The 24,691-nt window shown below is 38.0% G+C and overlaps 1 protein-coding gene and 1 pseudogene across 1 annotated transcript; one reads left to right on the top strand and one right to left on the bottom strand.

The window, feature by feature from the left end:
* The first annotated feature begins 15,869 nt into the window (after positions 1–15,869).
* Positions 15,870–17,722, top strand: LOC112783391 (protein ANTAGONIST OF LIKE HETEROCHROMATIN PROTEIN 1-like; annotated as a pseudogene).
* Positions 17,723–18,182: 460 nt separating this feature from the next.
* LOC112783390 (CDPK-related kinase 5) lies at positions 18,183–23,554 on the bottom strand. The gene is made up of 11 exons (XM_025826324.2): positions 22,493–23,554; positions 21,636–21,766; positions 21,309–21,350; positions 21,059–21,167; positions 20,035–20,119; positions 19,650–19,946; positions 19,439–19,551; positions 19,195–19,302; positions 19,051–19,113; positions 18,787–18,954; positions 18,183–18,664 (listed from the first exon to the last, which is right to left on the bottom strand). Exons 1-11 carry the CDS (start codon positions 23,036–23,038, stop codon positions 18,524–18,526), a joined length of 1,803 nt encoding a protein of 600 aa, XP_025682109.1. The 5' UTR covers positions 23,039–23,554; the 3' UTR covers positions 18,183–18,523.
* Between the last annotated feature and the right edge of the window lie 1,137 nt (positions 23,555–24,691).

The following is a 24,691-nucleotide window of genomic DNA, read 5'->3' as shown; positions in this document are numbered from 1 at the left end:
AGCACTTAGTGACCCAAAGAGGTGCTGGGTACTAATGTCTTAGGGATAAAATTTCAAGCCATGTGCCTGTGGTGTGTATGTGTTAAGCTGAGGCTTGAGTAAGTAAGTCCTCAGGGGTGTTTCAACACCTAGCACCTTGAACCAACTGGTTCGGGAGTGTTGGCTGAAAGCTTATCATAAAGAGCTGCCTTAACACAGAACACTTAGCTAAATAGAGTAATAAGCCTCTAGAAAGAAGAAAAAGAAAGCAAAAGCTAAGCTAAGGATCAAAGAATAAGAGTCTCAAAGAAGGTAACAGAGTTAGTACCTAAAGAGCATATTATAGTCCAGAAACTAATAAGAGTATGAACCTAAGAGGCTGGAAATCTCTCAATAAGGACTCATATCTCTATGTATTCTCATTCATTTTTCTTATGTTTTACTGCTTGCTTGCAGACAAGCAAGATTTAAGTTTGGTGTTGTGATGCCATGGCATCTTGGCTGGCTTTTCAAGCCATTTTTAGTATGTTTTAGGTTAGTTTCATGCATTTTCTTAGTTAACAAGCAAGCATTTGGATGAGTTATGTATTCATGTCTTGATTCAATCAACATTGCGAATTATACACATTTTCATGAGATTAATGCAAATAACTACTTAATGCAATGAATGATGCATTATCTTGTGATTATAGCAAAACTTTGATGCAATTGTTTGATTGATGACAGGCAAAAAGAAGTAGAGGAAAGCAGGAGAAGAGTGGTGTTAGTGGTCAAGTTAGTGCCACTAACGCCAGTATCAACGCCAGCTTCTAAGTGAGGAGTGGCGTTAATGGCCACGTTAACGCCACTAACGCTAGTGTCAATGCCAGCATTCAAGGAGGAGTGGCGTTAGTGACCAAGTTAGTGCCACTAACGCCAGTGTTAACGTGGAGGGACCAAGGAAGGGCTGCGTTAGTCGCCAAGTTAGTGCAACTAACGCTAGCACTAACGTGAGTGACGACTTCAAGACTCCAAGGAAGAGCTGCTGCGTTAGTGGCCAAGTTAGTACCACTAACGCAGGCACTAACGTGAGCAACACACCTCCAAGACTCCAAGGAAGAGCTGCATTAGTGGCCAAGTTAGTGCCACTAACGCAGGCACTAACGTGAGCGACACAAATCCAAGGCTCCATGGAAGAGCAGCGTTAGTGGCCAAGTTAATGCCACTAACGCCAGCACTAACGTAAGCAAAGCAAAGAAGAGCTGCATTAGTGTCCACGTTAATGCCACTAACGCCAGTACTAACGTCAGCGAGCCATGCAATGTACAGAGTGTTATCCACACTAACGTCCTCACTAACGTCAGTGCTGCTTCAACTAATACCTTCTAGAAAGCTGAGAAAAACCCAAAGAGTTTGCTAATTGCTTCAACTAAGGCCAGGGGCCCACTTTTAAGTACTTGAAGACTCATTTGAAGATCACACAAGTAGTATATATAGGAAGAGTTTTGAACTAGAAAAGGGGATTATAGACTCTTATAGAGAGGATCCAAATTAGGATTTTCTTTCTGCATTTTAGTTTACTTTTGATGTACCTTTCTTTTCTCTTTGAGTTTTGGTGCACGAAATTGTGATCCCTGATAATGGCTCCAAAAACTTGGTGCTCAAATCTTAATTCATAATTTGTCACAACTTCGATACAACTAACCACCAAGTGTACTGGGTCGTCCAAGTAATAAAACCTTACGTGAGTAAGGATCGATCCCACGGAGATTGTTGGTATGAAGCAAGCTATGGTCATCTTGTAAATCTCAGTCAGGCGGATATTAAATGGTTATGGAGTTTTCGAATAATAATAATAAATAAACAGAAAATAAAGATAGAACTACTTATGTAAATCATTGGTGAGAATTTCAGATAAGCGTATAGAGATGCTTTCGTTCCTCTGAACCTCTGCTTTCCTGCTGTCTTCATCCAATCAGTCATACTCCTTTCTATGGCAAGCTGTATGTTAGGCATCACCGTTGTCAATGGCTACATCCTGTCCTCTCAGTGAAAATGGTCCAATGCGCTGTCACTGCACGGCTAATCATCTGTCGGTTCTCGATCATACTGGAATAGGATCCATTGATCCTTTTGCGTCTGTCACTACGCCCAGCACTCGCAAGTTTGAAGCTCATCACAACCATCCCTTCCCAGATCCTACTCGGAATACCACAGACAAGGTTTAGACTTTTCGGATCTCAGGAATGGCCATCCATGGGTTCTAACTTATACCACGAAGATTCTGATTAAGGAATCCAAGAGATACTCATTCAATCTAAGGTAGAACGGAAGTGGTTGTCAGGCACGTGTTCATAGGGAATGATGATGACTGTCACGATCATCACATTCATGTTGAAGTGCGAATGGATATCTTAGAAGCGGAATAAGTTGAATTGAATAGAAAAATAGTAGTACTTTGCATTAATCTTTGAGGAACAGCAGAGCTCCACACCTTAATCTATGGTGTGTAGAAACTCTACCATTGAAAAATACATAAGTGAAAGGTTCAGGCATGGCCGAGTGGCCAGCCCTCCATGATCTAAGAACTAGACGTCCCAAGATGATCCGAAGATGTAAATACAATAGTAAAAAGTCCTATTTATACTAGACTAGCTACTAGGGTTTACAGAAGTAAGTAATTGATGCAGAAATTCACTTCCGGGGCCCACTTGGTGTGTGCTTGGGATGAGCTTGAACTTTACACGTGCAGAGACTTCTTTTGGAGTTGAACGCCAAGTTGTAACGTGTTTTTGGCGTTCAACTCTGGTTTGTGACGTGTTTCTGGCGTTTAACTCCAGACTGCAGCATAGAACTGGCGTTCAACGCCCTTTTGCGTCGTCTAAATTTGGGCAAAGTATGGACTATTATATATTTCTGGAAAGCCCTGGATGTCTACTTTCCAACGCCGTTGAGAACGCACCATTTGGAGTTCTGTAGCTCTAGAAAATCCACTTTGAGTGCAGGGAGGTCAGAATCCAACAGCATCAGCAGTCCTTCTTCAACCTCTGAATCTGATTTTTGCTCAAGTCCCTCAATTTCAGCCAGAAAATACCTGAAATCACAGAAAAACACATAAACTCATAGTAAAGTCCAGAAATGTGAATTTAACATAAAAACTAATAAAAACATCCCTAAAAGTAACTAGATCCTACTAAAAACATACTAAAAACAATGCCAAAAAGCATCTAAATTATCCGCTCATCACAACACCAAACTTAAATTGTTGCTTGTCCCCAAGCAACTGAAAATCAAATAGGATAAAAATAAGAGAATATACTATAAATTCCAAACTATCAATGAAACATAGCTCCAATCAGATGAGCGGGACTTGTAGCTTTTTGCCTCTTAAATAGTTTTGGCATATCACTTTATCCATTGAGGTTCAGAATGATTGGCATCTATAGGAACTCAGAGTTCAGATAGTGTTATTGATTCTCCTAGTTCAGTATGTTGATTCTTGAACACAGCTACTTTATGAGTCTTGGCCGTGGCCCTAAGCACACTCTTCTTTTGCTTTGGACCTTGACTTTAACCGCTCAGTCTCAAGTTTTCACTTGACACCTTCACGCCACAAGCACATGGTTAGGGACAACTTGGTTTAGCCGCTTAGGCCAGGATTTTATTCCTTTAGGCCCTCCTATCCACTGATACTCAAAGCCTTGGGATCCTTTTTATTACCCTTGCCTTTTGGTTTTAAGGGCTATTGGCTTTTTGCTCTTGCCTTTTGGTTTTAAGAGCTTTTGGCTTTTCTGCTTGCTTTTTCTTTTTCTATTTTTTTTTCGCCAATTTTTTTTCTGTAAGCTTTGTATTCACTGCTTTTTCTTGCTTCAAGAATCATTTTTATGATTTTTCAGATTATCAAATAATATGTCTTCTGTTCATCATTCTTTCAAGAGCCAACATATTTAACATTCTAAAACACCAACTTCAAAAGACATATGCACTGTTCAAGCATTCATTCAGAAAACAAAAAGTATTGTCTCCACATCAATATAATTAAACTAAGTTCAAGGATGAATTCGAAACCATGTACTTCTTGTTCTTTTGTTTTTAAAACATTTTTTATTTAAGAGAGGTGATGGATTCATATTCACTACTTTAAGGCATAGACACTTAGACACTAATGATCATGTAATAAAGACATAAACATAGATAAACATTTAACATAAGAAAACGAAAAACAGAAAATTTGAGAACAAGGAATGAGTCCACCTTAGTGATGGTGGCGTTTTCTTCTTGAGGTACCAATGATGTCCTTGAGCTCTTCTATGTCTCTTCCTTGTCTTTGTTGCTCCTCCCTCATAACTCTTTGATCTTCTCTAATTTCATGGAGGATGATTGAGTGCTCTTGATGTTCCACCCTTAGTTGTCCCATGTTGGAACTCAGTTCTCCTAGGGAGGTGTTGATTTGCTCCCAAAAGTTCTGTGGATGAAAGTGTATCCCTTGAGGCATCTCAGGGATTTCTTGGTAATGAGCTTCTTCATGCGTCTCTTGAGATCCATGAATAGGCTCTCTTGTTTGCTCCATCCTTTTCTTAGTGATGGGCTTGTCCTCATCAATAAGGATATCTCCCTCTATGTCAATCCTAGCCGAATTGCATAGATGGCAAATGAGGTGAGGGAAGGCTAACCTTGCCATAGTGGAGGACTTGTCAGCCACCTTGTAGAGTTCTTGAGGTATAATCTCATGAACCTCCACCTCTTCTCCAATCATGATGCTATGGATCATGATGGCCTGGTCTATAGTAACTTCAGACCGGTTGCTAGTGGGAATGATTGAGCGTTGAATGAACTCCAACCATCCTCTAGCTACAGGCTTAAGGTCCAGTCTTCTCAGTTGAACCGGTTTGCCTTTTGAGTCAATCTTCCATTGAGCTCCTTCCACACATATGTCCATGAGGACTTGGTCCAACCTTTGATCAAAGTTGACTCTCCTTGTGTAGGGGCATGCGTTTTCTTCCATCATTGGCAAGTTGAACGCCAACCTCATATTTTCCAGACTAAAATCTAAGTATTTCCCCCGAACCATGGTGAGATAATTCTTTGGGTTCGGGTTCTTACTTTGATCATGGTTCCTAGTGATCCATGCATTAGCATAGAACTCTTGAACCATTAGAATTCCGACTTGTTGGATGGGGTTTGTTAGAACTTCCCAACCTCTTCTTTGGATCTCATGTCGGATCTCCGGATACTCATTTTTCTTGACTTTGAAAGGGACCTCGGGGATCACCTTCTTCTTGGCCACAACATCATAGAAGTGGTCTTGATGGGCTTTGGAGATGAATCTTTCCATCTCCCATGACTCGGAGGTGGAAGCTTTTGTCTTCCCTTTCCCTTTTCTAGAGGATTCTCCGGTCTTAGGTGCCATCAATGGTAATGGAAAAACAAAAAGCTTATGCTTTTACCACACCAAACTTAGAATATTGCTCGCCCTCGAGTAAGAGAAGAAAGAAAAGATGAAGAAGAAGAAATAAAGGAGAGGGAGAGAGGTTTGTGTTTCGGCCAAGAAGAGGAAGAGAGGGTTGTGTTGTGTGAAAATGAAGAAGAATGGAGGGGTTTATATATTGGAGGGAGAGGGGTTAGGTTCAGCCATTTAGGGTGGGTTTGGGTGGGAAAGTGATTTTGAATTTTGAAGGTAGGTGGGGTTTATGAGGTAGGTTTATGGAGAAGAGTGGATGGATGTGAGTGGTGAAGGGATAGTAGGGAAGAGAGCTTGAGGTGATAGGTGAAGGGGTAATTTGGAAGAGAGCTTGAGGTGATTGGTGAAGGGTTTTGGGGAAGGGTGTTTATTGGGAAGAGAGGATGAATGAGAAGAGGGAAGAGTATGAGTGGAGGTAGGTGGGGATCCTGTCGGGTCCACAGATGCTGAGATGATCCTGTGGGGTCCACAGATCCTGAGGTGTCAAAGAATTGCATCCCTGCAACAATTAGGCATGTAAAATGCCTTTGCATGCAATTCTAGTGTTTAAACGCCGAATTAGTGCTTGTTCTGGGCGTTCAGCGCCAGATGCTCCTTATTGGCATTTAAACGCCAGTAAGCCCTTCCTCCAGGGTGTGATTTTTCTTCTGTTGTTTTTTATTCTGTTTTTAATTTTTGTATTTATTTTGTGACTCCACATGATCGTGAACCTAATAAAACATGAAAGAACAATAAAATAAAATTAGATAAATAAAAATTGGGTTGCCTCCCAACAAGCGCTTCTTTAATGTCAATAGCTTGACAGTGGGCTCTCATGGAGCCACACAGGTGATCAGGTCAATTTTATAGACTTCCCAATACCAAACTTAGAGTTTGGATATGGGAGTTCAACACCAAACTTAGAGTTTGGCTGAGGCCTCCCAACACCAAACTTAGAGTTTGACTATAGGGGCTTTAGTTGACTCTGTACTGAGAGAAGCTTTCTATGCTTCCTCTCCATTGTTACAGAAGGAGATTCTTGAGTTTTAAACACAAGGTTGTCCTCATTCAGTTGAAGGATCAATTCTTCTCTATCTACATCAATCACAGCTCTTGCTGTGGCTAGGAACGGTCTTCCAAGGATGATGGATTCATCCTCTTCCTTCCCAGTCTCTAGGATTATGAAATCAGCAGGGATGTAAAGGCCTTCAACCTTTACTAACACATCCTCTACCTGACCATAAGCCTCTTTTCTTGAATTTTCTGCCATCTCTAATGAGATTCTAGCAGCTTGCACCTCAAAGATTCCCAGTTTCTCCATTACAGAGAGTGGCATGAGGTTTATTCCTGACCCAAGGTCACATAGAGCCTTCTCAAAGGTCATGGTGCCTATGGTACAAGGTATTAGGAACTTTCCAGGATCCTGTTTCTTCTGATGCAATCTCAGTTGATCCAATGCATTTAGTTCATTGGTGAACAGGGGAGGTTCATCTCTCTAAGTCTCTTTACCAAATAAATTGGCATTCAGCTTCATGATTGCACCAAGGAACTTGGCAACTTGCTCTTCAGTAACATCCTCATTCTCTTCAGAAGAGGAATACTCATCAGAGCTCATGAATGGCATAAGGAGGTTCAATGGAATCTCCATGGTCTCTAGATGAGTCTCAGATTCCTTTGGTTCCTCAGAGGGGAACTCCTTATTGATCATTGGACGTCCCAGGAGGTCTTCCTCCTTGGGATTCATGTCCTCTCCTTCCTCCTTGGATTCGGCCATCATGGTTATATCAATGGCCTTGCACTCTCCTTTTGGATTTTCTTCTGTATTGCTTGGGAGAGTACTAGGAGGGATTTCAGTGATCCTTTTACTCAGCTGGCCCACTTGTGCCTCCAAATTTCTAATGGAGGACCTAGTTTCATTCATGAAACTCAGAGTGGCCTTAGATAAATCAGAGACTAAATTTTCTAAGCTAGATGGATTTTGCTCAGAATTCTCTGTCTGTTGCTGAGTGGATGATGGAAAAGGTTTACTATTGTTAAACCTGTTTCTTCCACCATTATTAAAGCCTTGTTGAGGCTTTTGTTGATCCTTCCATGAGAGATTTGGGTGATTTCTCCATGAGGGATTATAGGTATTTCCATATGGTTCACCCATGTAATTCACCTCTGCTATTGCAGGGTTTTCAGGATCATAAGCTTCTTCTTCAGAAGATGCCTCTTGAGTACTGTTGGATGCAGCTTGCATTCCATTCAGACTCTGAGAAATCATATTGACTTGCTGAATCAATATTTTATTCTGAGCTAATATGGCATTCAGAGCATCAATTTCAAGAACTCCCTTCTTCTGAGGCGTCCCATTACTCACAGGATTCCTCTCAAAAGTGTACATAAACTGGTTGTTAGCAACCATGTCAATAAGTTCTTGAGCTTCTGCAGGCATTTTCTTTAGGTGAATGGATCCACCTGCAGAAGTATCCAATGACATCTTAACTAATTCAGACAGACCATCATAGAATATATCTAGGATGGTCCATTCTGAAAGCATGTCAGAAAGACACTTTTTAGTCAGTTGCTTGTATCTCTCCCAAGCTTCATAGAGAGATTCACCTTCTTTCTGTCTGAAGGTTTGGACATCCACTCTAAGCTTACTAAGCTTTTGAGAAGGAAAGAACTTAGCTAAGAAAGCCTTGATCAGCTTATCCCAAGAGTTCAGGCTATCTTTAGGTTGTGAGTCCAACCATGTTCTAGCTCTGTCTCTTACAGCAAATGGGAAAAGCATAAGCTTGTAGACCTCGGGATCAACCCCATTGGTCTTAACAGTATCACAGATCTACAAGAATTCAGTTAAGAACTGAAAAGGGTCTTCAGATGGAAGTCCATAAAACTTGCAGTTCTGCTGCATCAGAGAAACTAATTAAGGTTTCAGCTCAAAGTTGTTTGCTCCAATGGTAGGAATTGAGATGCTTCTTCCATATAAATTGGAATTAGGTGCAGTAAAGTCACCAAGCATCCTCCTTGCATTATTATTATTTTTGGCTGCCATCTCCTCTTCCTGTTCGAAAATTCCTATAAGATTGTCTCTGGATTGTTGTATTTTAGCATCTCTTAGTTTCCTTTTCAGAGTCCTTTCAGGTTCAGGATCTTCTTCAACAAGAATATTCTTGTCCTTGCTCCTGCTCATATGACAAAGAAGGGAATAACAAAGAAAGTATGGAATCCTCTATGTCAAAGTATAGAGATTCCTTTGTCTGAGTAGAAGAAGAAAAGAATGTAATGTAAAGAAGAATGGATAATCCAAACACAAGGGTGAGGATAGGAGCAGAGATATGAGATGAAGAGAAGTCTTAGTAAGTAATTAAATAAATAGAAGAAGATGAGAGAGAGAAATTTTCGAAAATAATTTTTGAAAAGGACTTGATGATTTTCGAAAATTAAAGGGGAAATAAAATTAAAATTAAAATTTAAAACAATTAATTAATTAAAAAGAATTTTTGAAAAAGAGGGAGGTATTTTCGAAAATTAGAGAGGGATAGTTAGTTAGGTAGTTTTGAAAGAGATAAGAAACAAACAAAAAGTTAATTAGTTAGTTGAAACAAATTTTGAAAATTAATTTTTAAAAGATAAGAAGATAAGAAGTTAAAAAAGATATTTGAAAAAGATATTATATGAAAAGGTATGATTAAAAAGATATGATTTTGAAAAAGATAAGATAAAAAGATATTTTTGAAAAGATATGATTGAAATTAGTTTTGAAAAATATTTGATTTTTAAAATCACAATTAATGACTTGATTCACAAGAAATCACAAGATATGATTCTAGAACTTAAAGTTTGAATCTTTCTTAACAAGTAAGTAGCAAACTTGAAATTTTTGAATCAAAACATTAATTGTTGATGATATTTTCGAAAATATGATATAAAATTAAGAAAGAGATTTTTGAAAAATATTTTTAAAATTTTCGAAAATAAATAAGAAAAATGAAAAAGATATGATTTTTGAAAAAGATTTTGAAAAAGATAAGATTTTTAAATTGAAAATTTGATTTGACTCATAAGAAAAAGGGGAAGATATTTTTTTGATTTTTTGAATTTTTAATGATGAAAGAGAAAAACATCAAAAAGACTCAATGCATGAAAATTTTGGATCAAAACATGTGATGCATGAACACTATGAATGTCAAGATGAACACCAAGAACACTTTGAAGATCATGATGAACATCAAGAACATATTTTGGAAAATTTTTGATGCAAAGAAAACATGCAAGACACCAAACTTAGAAATCTTTAATGCCTGGACTCTAACAAACGAAAAATGCATATGAAAAACAAGAAAAGACACAAAACAAGAAAATTTAAAGATCAAACAAGAAGACTTACCAAGAACAACTTGAAGATCATGAAGAACATTATGAATGCATGAATTTTCGAAAAATGCATAAATTTTTAGAAAAAATGCAATTGACACCAAACTTGAAATTAACTCAAGACTCAAACAAGAAACACAAAATATTTTTTATTTTATGATTTTATGATTTTTTTTGTATTTTCTTTTAAATTTTTTTTTTCAAAAAACATATAGGAAAAAGAAAATAAGAAATTCAAAATTTTTAATAAGAATTCCAGGAATCTTTCAATGTTAGCCTAAAGCTCCAATCCAAGGGTTAGACATGGCTTAATAGCCAGCCAGTTTTAGGATATAAATCAGGCATGCAACAGCTGATACTTCATCCAACTCCATATACATGCCTTTTATGTTGACAAGTGGAAGCCTCAATCCAAAAGAATTTGGATTTGGCTTTACAGCCAACCAGGCTTCAACATGCTTCATGAAACACTAGAATTCATTCTTAAAAATTTAGAATAATTTTCGAAAACAGATGAGAAATTTTTGAAAGATTTTTGAAAAATTTTTGAAAATAGGACAAAAAGAAAATTACCTAATCTGAGCAACAAGATGAACCGTCAGTTGTCCAAACTCGAACAATCTCCGGCAACAGCGCCAAAAACTTGGTGCACGAAATTGTGATCCCTGATAATGGCTCCAAAAACTTGGTGCTCAAATCTTAATTCATAATTTGTCACAACTTCGATAGAACTAACCAGCAAGTGCACTGGGTCGTCCAAGTAATAAAACCTTACGTGAGTAAGGGTCGATCCCACGGAGATTATTGGTATGAAGCAAGCTATGGTCATCTTGTCGATCCTACTCCTTTCTATGGCAATCTGTATGTTAGGCATCACTGTTGTCAATGGCTACATCCTGTCCTCTCAGTGAAAATGGTCCAATGCGCTGTCACTGCATGGCTAATCATCTGTCGGTTCTCGATCATACTGGAATAGGATCCATTGATCCTTTTGCGTTTGTCACTACGCCTAGCACTCGCGAGTTTGAAGCTCGTCATAGCCATCCCTTCTCAGATCCTACTCGGAATACCACAGACAAGGTTTAGACTTTCCGGATCTCAGGAATGGCCATCCATGGGTTCTAACTTATACCATGAAGATTCTGATTAAGGAATCCAAGAGATACTCATTCAATCTAAGGTAGAACGGAAGTGGTTGTCAGGCACGTGTTCATAGGGAATGATGATGACTGTCACGATCATCACATTCATGTTGAAGTGCGAATGGATATCTTAGAAGCGGAATAAGTTGAATTGAATAGAAAAACAGTAGTACTTTGCATTAATCTTTGAGGAACAGCAGAGCTCCACACCTTAATCTATGGTGTGTAGAAACTCTACCATTGAAAAATACATAAGTGAAAGGTTCAGGCATGGCCGAGTGACCAGCCCTCCATGATCTAAGAACTAGACGTCCCAAGATGATCCGAAGATGTAAATACAATAGTAAAAAGTCCTATTTATACTAGACTAGCTACTAGGGTTTACAGAAGTAAGTAATTGATGCAGAAATTCACTTCCGGGGCCCACTTGGTGTGTGCTTGGGCTGAGCGTGAAGTTTACACGTGCAGAGGCTTCTTTTGGAGTTGAACGCCAAGTTGTAACGTGTTTTTGGCGTTCAACTCTGGTTTGTGACGTGTTTCTGGCGTTTAACTCCAGACTGCAGCGTAGAACTGGCGTTCAACGCGCTTTTGTGTCATCTACATTTGGGCAAAGTATGGACTATTATATATTTCTGGAAAGCCCGGGATGTCTACTTTCCAACGCCGTTGAGAGCGCGCCATTTGGAGTTCTGTAGCTCCAGAAAATCCACTTTGAGTGCAGGGAGGCCAGAATCCAACAGCATCAGCAGTCCTTCTTCAACCTCTGAATCTGATTTTTGCTCAAGTCCCTCAATTTCAGCCAGAAAATACCTGAAATCACAGAAAAACACATAAACTCATAGTAAAGTCTAGAAATGTGAATTTAACATAAAAACTAATAAAAACATCCCTAAAAGTAACTAGATCCTACTAAAAACATACTAAAAACAATGCCAAAAAGCGTATAAATTATCCGCTCATCAAGTTTTCATAGCAATGATGAACTAAACCCTACACCATTAGGGGGAGGAGCTCTGTTGTAATTCTAATGAATGAATAAACTTCTTCTTCTTTTCAATCCGCTTGTTGTATCTAAGAGATAACTTCCATGCTTAATAGATCTATTCACTACCTGGAGGGGGTTTAGATCCATTGAATTTCTATGTGAGCCTCGGAAGAGGAATCATAGAAATTAGTTTGAAGCTCTTTCTCTCACAACTCTCTTGATCAATACATTCTTGGTTTGAATTGAGATCCTGAGAACTTGTGTGGCTTATAGATAAGAGAATTGAACTTAACATCTTCTCATGACAATTAGATTAAGGAATTGGCAAATTGATTGTGTTAAGAGTAATTGGGTTGCCAAGGAATTGGGACTCAATTAATTACAATCCGCCATAGATCTACTTCATATGATTGAGAATGAAGTTGAGACCCATTGATTCATGATGGATTATGATATCTGCAATCCCTAATGAATCTCTCCCATTGTTATGCTTCACTTTAATTGCTTTGAGTTTTCTGCTTTCTTTGATTCGCAGCTCCCAAAACCCATTTACATTTCATGCAATTTACCTTTTATTGTCATTTACATTATTGCTTTTACTTTCTTGTCATTTAAGTTTCAGCTCTTTTAATTTCTTGACATTTAAGTTTCTGTTCATTAGTTTCTTGCCATTTAAGTTTCCGCCATTTACATTTCACAATTTACTTTCAGCACTTAAATTTCCAGCAATTTACATTCTGTTAATTCAATTTCACTAAAATCATAAACTATTAGCTTGACTAGATAAATCACCTAACTAAAGTTGCTTAATCCATCAATCCCTGTAGGATCGACCTCACTCAAAAGTGAGTTATTACTTGATGATTCGGTACACTTGTCGAAGGAATTTGTGCTGTGCAAATTTCCACTCATCACACTTACAGATAACAAAAGTAGATTAAATTTAAATCTAAAAAAATTAAATATTTACTATCTTGAACTATAAATTGAAAACAAGTTCAAAGTTCAATTTCATAAAATCTTAAAAAGTAGAAATAGAGACAAATATGAGTTTCTTTGATTATTAAATCTACACAAGTTATGCAACATATTGAAAATTTTGTTCTTCTCCACTTAAAAGTTAAAACTGAACTCTCCTCTGATTTGAAGATATTTCTATGAACAAAAAGCAAACTTTGATGCGAAATTTACAATCCACTACTTACCGACAAGTGTACCAGGTCGTACCAAGTAATAAACTCAGGTGACTGACTATCAATCCCACAAGAATTAATGGACTAAGCAATCAATTATTGATTAATTGTTCTAGTTAGACAAGTTGAAATGAGAGGGTTGATTACCAAATAACATAAAAGATAGTAAAGTAAGAAAAGTAAACAATAAACGGTTGAGAAAACGGTATGAGAATAAAACTAAGGCTTTGGAGGTGTTTAAATATCAGGATTAATATTCAATGTTAACTACCTTGATCATGCAATGATTTAGTTTATGACAAACCCCAAGTGATTAAATTCCTATTCCTAAGCAATCCATTCTCCTCTAATTCAACCAACCGTCAATTCCTTGATCAATCAACTGTATAAGAGGGTTAAGTCTAATTTCTAATTTATAAGTCACACAAACCCTAAGAACCCAAAAATGATGCAGTTATAATTCACGTACCACATTAAACCCAGATAATTAAGAAGTTGTGAGAAAGTGGTTTCAATCTGTAATTCTAATGATATAGCTTTTCCAAGAATCAATAGAATTCAAGTTAGATTAGAGTTATTTCTCAATAATCACTAATTCGTAGGATGAAGAACGAAATCTTTTCTAATGAGTATTTGATTTGAAATCAAATCATATTTGCTTCTGTTGATTCCTTGCAAACGTGTGGTCTCCATTGTAAAACACGCTACCGGCGCTAAACGCCGGTGACTGGGCGTTTAGCGCCAACCATCATAATGGCTTGCACGCAATAAAAGGGTCTCAGCGCTAAACCCCGGTGGATGGGCGTTTAGTGTCCACTGTCCAGAGCAGAATTGCCTCGTTTAAGCTCTTGCAGTCGTGCGTACGCGCAGCACATGCGTACGCATGAGAATCCTTTGCTTCTTCATGCACGTTTCATCAAATATTCATCTAAATGCTACTTGAAATCAATCAAAAGCCACAGAGACTCAAAGAAGTATCTAATGGGGCATAATCCACTAAAATCCTCTAATAAATCAACGAAATATCTTAAAAATCACATTGAAAAAACACCAATAATGCTCACGCATCAAACCTCAACTATAAGAGAAAAGAAACCTGACTGAAAAGTATTAAATGTATTGTATTCGTACTATAATCTACAAGAAATAAATTTGGGAATCAATATGGTAGGGTAGGATGAAGTTAGGGATGGAAAAATTCCCCGAGACACGGGGATCCCTGTGGGACTGCCTCGAATGGGAATTTGACTGTGGAGAATTTTTTTCCGCAGGATGGGGACGGGAGACAAAATTCCCCCGAGGCAGGCAGGGAGACCCAAGCGGGGATCCCCGCCCTATCCCCGCTAATCCCCGAAATTCATAAATTTACTGAATTGTCTTTAATGGTTTATTTCTTGTATATATTTTTTAGTCATTTCACACACACACACACACACACATCGTCACACGTGCTCTCTATTTACGGCGTTCCTTTTCGTAACTCTGCCATTGTGTCCATTCTCCTCTCTATTGACGCGTCTCCCACCTCATCCACTGTTCTGTCGTGTGGCTTGCTGTTGCAGCCCACTGCGTCATTTCGAAAGAAGTCACCATCTTGTCGCTTAGACTTTTTGTATAAAATCTTGTTGTTTTTGTATAGGATGGATAGTTGCAGCTCTATTTATATGGAAATTAATAATTTGTTAGAACTATAAGATAGATGGGGATGGGGAGTAATATTTCTCCACGGCAGAGAACGGGGACAAGGATGGGGAGCAAATCTGGGGGTGGAGATGGGGAGTAGGGAGACATCCCCCGCCTCTACCCTGCCCCGTTGACATCCCTAAATAAAGTATTGAAGTAAATTCCATGGATTTAAATTTCTTAATCCGCATACTAAATTTCTCAAGATGACTTTATTGGTTTATCCAATTTAATCCGTTAAAATAATTTTATTTTCATTCAAACATAACATTGAATCATTTCATATTTCATAAAATCAAATATTATTTGCTTATGATTAACAAATTAAATTACTAATTTTGTGACATTAAGTATTCATACAAAAGGTAAAAATATGAAGATATTAATATATGTATAATATATTAAAAATGTGAGTTGGGTAGATAAAATTGATTGGCATCTGAATCCGACCCAATCTATTATCGGTCGGATTGCCAACTTGTTTTGACTGAGTTGGTATCCACGATTGCAAGTGATATAACAAGTTCTAAAGTAAACATTGACATTTGAGTAAAGTATTGTTTTAGTTCCTAATATTTAGGATAAATTTTAATTTCGCTTATGATATTTAAAGCGTCTTATTTTTATTTCTAATATCTTATTTCATCTTATAGTCAAAAATAAAAGTTTTTTTTAAAATATTAATCTTTTTCTCTTGTTTTTTCCCTCTCTTATTATTCGTTATTCGCTCTCCAATTATTACAATAAATTATTATAATCATCGTGGTTACGATTTTTGTCCTTATCTAGATAAAAATTATAATAAAAAATTATTTTTAGAAGTAAAATTTTTAAGTTTGATCAGAAAACTAATTGAAATATTCGAGATTAAAAAAAAACGTTTCAAAAATATTAGAAATAAAATTAAAACTTAATCTAAACATCAAAGACAAAAATAAAACTAATTTTTTATTATTTTTATAGTAAAAATATAAAAAAAATAGCATATAATTTTTTAAAAAAATATTATTCATTATATATAATTTCAGGGTAATAAATCATATATTTATCATTTTAATTAATTATAAATTCATTATAAAAATAAATTGAATTAATAGATATAGTAAACTCAATGGCGACAATATGGTATGGAGCACCAATGAACTTGAACTTGTAGTGGATGCTCAACTAGCTAAACCAGTGGGGGTATCACCATTCACCACCACAATAACCACCACTGCCAGATCGGAAAAAATTAGGGTTTGAGAGAGGGAGAGCAATGGATCAATCGTTCCTGGTGATGCTATCGAACCTCCTCCACCTCCACAACTCCCTGGACCCCACAACCTCCCTCCTTTCCGACACACTCTCCTCCGCCACAACAGCCGCCGCCGCCTCCTCCTCCTCTCCTTCATCCCCAACCTCCCTCCTCTACTCCTCCTCCATCGCCCCCCTCCTCTTCTTCACCATCGCCTCCGTCCTCTCCTACGTCGCCTCCACCCGCCCCTCCTCCTCCGCCGCCACCACCACCTCCTCCCCCTCTCCCCCTCCTCCACCACCTCCACCTCCTCCCCCAACCACCCTAACTACTCCGTCTCCGCCTTCCGCGCCCTCTCAACAGAACACATCTGGTCCCTTGAGGCCCCACTCCGCGACGCACAGTGGCGATCCCTGTACGGACTCTCCTACCCTGTCTTCACAACCGTCGTTGATAAGCTCAAACCTCACATCGCACTCTCCAACCTCTCTCTCCCTTCCGATTACGCTGTCGCCATGGTTCTCTCCAGACTCTCCCACGGCCTAACCGCCAAAACCGTTGCCTCTCGCTACTCCCTCGATCCTTTCCTCGTTTCCAAGATCACCAACATGGTCACGCGCCTCCTTGCCACAAGGCTCTACCCTGAATTCATCAAGATCCCTGTCGGCCGCCGCCGCCTCCTCGAAACCACCCAGGCCTTCGAGGAGCTCACGTCGCTGCCCAATATGTGCGGCGCAATCGATGCTACTCCGGTCAAGCTTCGCCACAATCGTCGCCGCGCCAATAGGGTTCCTCAGTCCTACCGCTGTCGCCATGGATTTAACTCCGTGCTTCTACAGGTTGTTGCAGATCACAAGAGGATATTTTGGGACGTTTGTGTTAAGGCACCGGGTGGCACCGACGACGCCACTCACTTTAGGGATAGTTTGCTTTACAGTAGGCTTACCTCCGGTGACATTGTTTGGGACAAGGTAATCAATGTGAGGGGTCACCATGTGAGGCCTTACTTTGTTGGGGACTGGTGTTTCCCTTTGTTGCCGTTTCTTTTGACGCCGTTTTCGCCGAATGGAATGGGGACGGCTGCGCAGAACCTGTTCGATGGAATGCTTATGAAGGGGAGGTCTGCAGTGGTAGAGGCAATTGGGCTGCTGAAAGGGAGGTGGAGGATCTTGCAGGATTTGAATGTGGGGGTTTATCACGCTCCGCAGACTATCGTGGCCTGCTGCGTGCTGCATAACCTGTGCCAGATTGCGAGGGAGCCGGAACCAGAGCTGTGGAAGGAGCCGGATGAGAATGGACCGCAGCCGAGGGTGATGGACAGTGAGAAGTCCTTGTACTTCTTTGGGGAGAGCTTGAGGCAAGCTCTTGCTGATGATTTGCACCAAAAGCTTTCATCAAGATAATTTTCTTTGAATTGACAAGATGGTGATCGGATGAATGAATGAATGAAGTGATTGATTGTGGCGAAAGTTATTCCTTTTTCATATTGTTCAACGAGTATTATGTGTGTTGTTGTCTTTAGTTTTTGTTTGAAAAATTTATGAGCTTTGTGGTTAGTATTAAGGAGTAGAAATAGAATAGAAGATTTGTGGATATATGAATGTGAGTATGTCAATCCCTCCCAACTGTAATGGCTCCCATCCTATGATGGGGATGTGGAGGAGTGGTAGTATTACTATTTACTAACAATGAGTCTAAATGAATGAGGTGTTTCCAGACTAAGCTTTTACTTTTACTGTAATAGCAAACCTTGATAATACCCTCAACATTTGGTTGTAAACAATGATCGCATCAGTTCGATTCTGCAACAGATGAGTAGGCTAAATTTTGCAGTTGAATTTGTCAGGATTAACAAACAGCTTGAAGGGATATTCTTCCTATTATATTATCTTGATAATGTTAGCTTCAAGGCTTGGTGAATATGGTTACACCACATGACAGCGTGTGAAAGTTACCAGAATATTTATTAAGTTTTTAGATTAATATTATGCTTAGTATAAAACTTGGAACGGTTGAATGGTCTCCATGTAATTCAGCCATATATTCAAACCGTAGAAGCAGTCACTGATATGTAATTATCAGGTTAAGATATCTACATTTAACGCTGTATCTGTGTACCGGGCTGCCTTTTTATAGGACTCTGATCACAGTAATTCGTAGCTCATTCGAATAAGAGTAGGAATTATAAAACTAGCAAAGGTAATTATTACCACTCACTGAAGCAAAGCTGATTTAAACTCTACAATGCATATCTTAACCCATTGATCTGGTAAACTATTTTACAATTTCAGCACCTTCAAAAGAATCATTGACTGTAATAGGGCTGTGCTTGCAAGAGCATGTGCTACAGATTCAAATATGATTTGATTGATTGAGGCATCCCAAGAATTGCAAATTCGTATATGTTTTTGCAGCACACTTTGATACAAGTTCAAATATGATTTGTTTGATTTGATTGAGCCGTTCCACAAATCAGCATATAGGAAATTCAGCATATCCAAGTGGCTTTGCTTTCAATCTTTTTTACTGAACCTTTGCAAGACTTCTGCTAGACACACCATGTAATAATTTGACAAAGCCAAGAAAGCTTAGCTTTCCATCGGTGTGCCGTATCCAGTCATGAAGAACCACATGAACAGGGATAGAAGGACCGAGCCCAAGTTCCTAAAACAGCATTTTGAAGAAATATTATTGTGGTGATTAGCAGGTAACATAATCTGAGAGATTCAACAATTGCTGGATTGCAAGTTAACCTAATAGAATTGGAGTTTTTCTTTTTAACTTACCGATGCAAGTTCTTCAATAACGATAGCCCTGTTTCCATCTTTCTCAAAGAGCTCGTAAGCACATCGGGCATGTTGTTCCCAGCGATCAAGAGCTTCGAGCTGATGTACGCTTAATGCAGCAGCACAGAATTCTTCAAAATCCATTCTTCTATATTGTAATGGATTTAGCTGTCATACAAGGAGAAATTTCAGAAAGGAAATGTATGGAACAATAACCGGTCAAACAATCGGACATCTAAATATATAGAACTAGTTATTAATTACCGAGGCAAGAAAGTCAGGGATGCGAGACTCTTTCATGGCATCCGTTGCATGTTTCATCAAGGCCTACCCAGAAAATACGAATGTGAAAAACTTATGGAATCCAAACAAACAGTACATATCTTAGGTGCTGATGTTACAACCAACCTTGCTAATGTTTTCTAAGGATATGCTGCCATTTTTGCTTGGTTCTAACAATGCAAATTGCTCCCTTAGATAATAGAGTTCATCAGCAGTTAATGTCTTGGACAAGGCCTGCCAAAGAGATGAATATAAATAACTAACATAATAAAAAGTTAAAAGAAAGAAGTTTACTAACTAGCACTGAGAATTATTATATATCATTTCAAAACTTTGGTTCAACCCGATAATCAGCATCAAATATACGCACCCTTAAAGCAGCCTTACGCAAGGATGATGATCGCATATAGATTTTCATGAGCTTAAATATTAAAAGATCAAGTGAGACTTTTACATTATTGTAATTCCTTATCCAAGGGTGACCTGCAAGCACAAGATTAGAACTGGTTGTTCAAAAGAATGTATCACTACTTGACACTTAATGATATTAGAGCCATAGACCTAGCACGAAAAGAACTCACTTAGAGCTTGAGAAGCAGATATTCGTTTCCGTGGATCCTTATTCAGTAGGCGTTTGACAAAATCTTTTGCTTCTGTAGATAAAGAAGGCCAAGGAGCCTCATCGAAGCTGGGATCAGCTTTCAAAACTGCCCTAAAGATACCAGACTCCGTTCGGGCCCAAAATGGGCGACTACCACACAAAAGAATATATGCGATCACGCCTATGCTCCACACATCAGCCTCAGTGCTGTATGATCTATGGAGAACTTCTGGGGCCACATAGTATGCACTTCCAACAATGTCATTAAGCCTTTCATCTGTAAGTCATTGAAAATAATTAAGACCATTCCAAAAATCTATTGAGGGAAAAGATACCATACCAATTAAGGACGTGTATGGGGAGACCTGGTCGGACAAAGTCAGATAACCCAAAGTCAATTGCTTTTAATTCTGACTCTGAACTTTCATCCTTCGACGTATACAGAAAATTCTGAACAAAGAAATGCCAGGGGTTTAGGCCCAGTTTCGGTAACCAACTTAATTAAGCTCCTTTTGATAAAATAACTTAAACAATAAATGATTCTGTTAAAAGTAACTTATAAATAAGTTATTTTGTGTTTGGATTTTTAACTCTAAAGTGCTTATTTTATAGAAATGTGATGAAAAGTAGAAGTATTATGAGAGAAGTCATTTTTTTTAACTTCTCTATAAGCTCCTAAATAACTTCTTAAAAAGTTACAATTTAGTTTTGAAAATTGCACCAGACATTAATACTACTATTTTTCATAAGTCAAAAGTTTAAAAAAGTTACTTCTAAAGTTTCCAAACGAGCCCTTAGTAAACAACAGCCTCCAAAATGAGATCCCATCCAATAATTTAATTGAACCTTGACTACAATAGTTATTTATACACAAACAACGAGTTTCAGTGAAAAAGTAATTTTTCATAAAAAAAAAAAATCATCTTTTCTTATTTGCTTCATTTTCTTAGAAAATGTCTATATTGAGAAAAATGAGTTTAACACTTGAGCCAGAGCCCGAATGATTGCTGCACTAGACGAAACTTAAAACCACTTAGGTCATACCCATGGATTATACTGGCCTATGTACAGCAACCTAATGATATTTCGAGAAAATCCAAAATCCATGCAAAACTGTTAACAGCGGACCTCAAGTAAAGGCTGTTAAACCAATTCTAATGTTAGTACCATGTCCCATTCCAATGACATACATGAATAATGTAGAGCAAAACAAATAGTTCAATTTACCATTTGAAATAAAAAAAATAATAAAACAAATTCTCAAAAGCTAAATACCTACCACTGGGTTACCATTAAGGTAATTAGGATTAACCAACCCATGCTCTGCATAGCTATTGTATCAAATGAATCTGTGGCAAAAATCAAAGAAGACAAAAGGAAAAGAGTTACCTCTGGCTTAAGATCTCGATGCACCACACCTTGAAGATGACAAAATGCAACAACATTTAGTATTTGTACCATCACAGCCTTCGCATCATCTTCTGAGTATTTCCCTCCTCTTAAAAAATAAAAATTTCAAACAAACAGACAAACATAGAACTCGTTAGTGGCATGGTTCAATTCCAAGGTCTTTTGTTTTCTTTTTTTCTTGGGGGGACGGAAGGGCAGGGGGCAGTATTGTTCCTGCTTTATAACGTACTTTGATAGTATCCTATCCAAAAGCTCGCCACCTTCGCATAACCTGAAATATGAACAGTATCAAGTGAATTATGAAAAAGTTGGGAAAAAATAAATGAAAAATAAATAAAAGCTCTCACATGTGATGCACATTCAATCAACAAAAATAAGTAATCAAACCTATTATACCATCTTGGTGTTACCAAAAATAGTGTCTAGGGTTGTGACAGAATACTTCATTGAAGAATAAATTATTAGCTTCCTTTCCATAAGTTTTGTCTTCGCTAGAATTGCGAGTGCACTACTGTTATGATATCATTTGAAAAGGAAACAGATGCCCAAAACTTACTCCATCACAATGTAGACATTATCTTGATCTTCAAATGCATCATAGTATTGTACCAGATTCTTGTGTCCGTTCAAAGCTCGCAATATCTTAACCTCCCTTCTCACATCTTCAATTGCAATTGCTGTTGTCATCTGGCAACAAAATGGGTGAAGATTAAACCATAATTTTGACCTCTATATATGGTTCACAATAGTGTAGAAGTTGCAACAAAAGTTATACCAAGTATCTAGACAATGCCACTGTGGAGAAGTCCAAGCTTTTCATACAATAAGAACAATATCATCCACAGCAATTTCAATTTGCTATAAGAAATGTTCCAACAAGTTTATCACAAAGCATCCAAGTTCAACATTTAACAATTAGAATGGATTAGGTCAATGCCGAGCTATGCTACTCAATTTTCATGACTCCGGAAGATCAAACAAATACATACGACTTCAAGGATTTCGAAAACCATCCACTGAAAGAATCCTCAGAAAGTAAATAAATAAATCATTACACAAAAGACCAAACAGAAAGACCTAGTGTTTGGAAGCTGTATGAGACACAGACAAAAACAAACGAATACACAACCCTGTAATCATCATAACAATAATTCCCCGCGGAAAATACTTCCTAGCTTTAATATCTTTGCATAAAATAATAATCATAACAATAATAAAACTCAAGCTTTGTCTAGCAGACAATGTAAATCACCCCCAAATGACTAAGCATTTGCAACAATTCACAATCCTCAACAAAACAAAAACAAATCAAAAAACAAGTGCAAGTTTGTAATCATGATGAGTCTATAAGGAACTAAAAAGTAAAAACACATGAAAGGAGACAAAAAAGAGGATCAAATTATTGTTATTAACCTTAGCTTTTGGGATGACTTTAACAGCAACTTGCTGACCCTTAAGCTCACCCTTCTTGTACCTAGCAGAACAAGTATACCCAAAATGCCCTCGACCCACTTCTTCCCCAACCTCAAGCCTACTAGTGAACTCCTTCGAGAATCCGAATCTCTTATCCAAATCGGCGGCGCCTCCTCCGCCGTCCTCCTCTCCTTCCTCCGGTATTGCCGTTGCCGCCTTCTTTCCCTGCCGTCTAGCCAACACAGCCCTTATGTGCTTCGCCGGCGACGGAGGCGGGAACGGTCGCCTGAAAAACCTCCTCGGCGTCGAGCTGGCACTCTTGTTCCCTCCTCCGGTCGCCGGAGACTTCTTGAGGAAGCGTGCAGGGCTTGGGCTGTAGAAGGGGAAGAACGGCGACTGTTTACCGGCGATGACGTCATCTTTCCGGTCACCGGGGGGAGTGAGAGGGGTTCTGGGGATTTGTTGTGAGGGATCGTAAGGTTCAGCTTCAGGTTCCCGAGAAGCGTAAGGGTTGGGTTTGTGAGGCTTTGAAGTGCAAACCCCCATTGTTGGAAAACGGTTAGAGAAGCTCGCTTAGTGAAGAATTGGTCATGACATTGCGGGGAAAATTTTCTGGGTTCCGTTCAGCTTCCGCTAAAATTTCGAACTTTACAAAGTTGGGAAGAGGGTCGAAGATTTTGAGGAATTCTATGTTTGGATGGAGAGAGAGAGAGAGAGAGAGAGAGAGAGAGTGTGTGTGTGGTGGCTTTGTTGGGAAGATGAAGATGGAGATGAAAATGAAGAAGGTGAGCAATCTCATGGGACACGTGGCATGCACGTGAGCGTTGATGATGTTTGGGTGTTCATTGAATTAGGAAAGAGTAGTTCTTGTGTTGATGAATTATGAATATGAACGAACGAACGAATGAATGAATAGCGAGTTGAGGCAAGTGAGAAGATGGGGATTGTAATTGGAGTAATTGTGTGTTGTGTTTTGCAGTTTGCATTGGTTGCCACAGCTTTGGCTACTACATATTGTTTTTCCACTTTTGAGTTTTGACTGATCAACAACTACGCCGTACCAAGAGAAATGCACCAATTATTATAGTACATTATTTAGAAAAAAAAAATATAATTAGATTTTGGAAAATTTTGATCTAGAATTAATTAATTTTTTAAAAGAGAAAAATATTAATTAGATCTTTTAGCATAATAAATGATGGACATATATGTTCTTTCGCTAATGAATAACGCAAAATAAAACATCATTGTACATGGGCATGAAAATCGGTTGTTGTCATATAAGTATAAAAATAATATAATTTTGGATAATAAAATATTTATTATATTTTAATTTTTTATATAATATTTATCAATTATTTTATATTATTATAAATTTTTGTTATAGACCTAACAATTTTTCATAAATAAATATGTGATAATAATTAATGATACATGTAAGTATTACTGTTAAGTTTTATACAATAATACATATATAGTGTCCACCATTATTTATTATTATAGAGATTAAATTAGTAGTTTTTTTAGCAATTAATTAGTTTAAAGTTGAATTTTTTAGGAACTTAATTATTACTTTACTTAAAAAATAATAAAAAAAAAAAGATTGTGTTGTGTAGAATGTATTACATAGTGAATTTTAAAACATATATATTTTAGATTAGAGATTTTGAATTTATTTGAGATCGGAGATTTTGGATTTAAGTTTTATAGAGAAATATTATTTAATTTAAGATTTTTTTTTAATATATCAATGAATTGAAGGTATTATTTTAAAATTTTAATTTTAATGTTGTAAAATATTTTATATATTTAATAAGGGTTAAGTACTGAAATCGTCCCTAAGGTAAGTGGCGAAAATCAAATTCGTCCCCGACGTTTTTTTGCTATTAAAATCATCCCGAACGTTCAGAAACACTTTAAAATCATCCTTTCCCGAATTTTTGGACAAAAATACCCTTGACTATTAATAAAAAAAAAAAAAACCCTACCCCCACCCTCGCCCATCAGCATCTCTTCGCTTCTCTCTCCCCCCCAACCCCCCAATTTCCCTTCCTCCTACACCCACCCCCAAACCCCACCCCCAAATCCCATCCCATCCCATCTCATCATCATCATCATCATCATCATCAGTTCCCACTCCCTCACCCCCATCACTGTCGCCCCCTCACCCCTTCACCGCCGCCGCCTCACCCCCTCACC

The sequence above is a fragment of the Arachis hypogaea genome, chromosome 20 (assembly GCF_003086295.3).
Source record: "Arachis hypogaea cultivar Tifrunner chromosome 20, arahy.Tifrunner.gnm2.J5K5, whole genome shotgun sequence".
Taxonomy (NCBI): domain Eukaryota; kingdom Viridiplantae; phylum Streptophyta; class Magnoliopsida; order Fabales; family Fabaceae; genus Arachis; species Arachis hypogaea.
The sequence above is the reverse complement of the archived record's forward strand: the minus strand, read 5'-3'. Positions and strand labels throughout refer to the sequence as shown.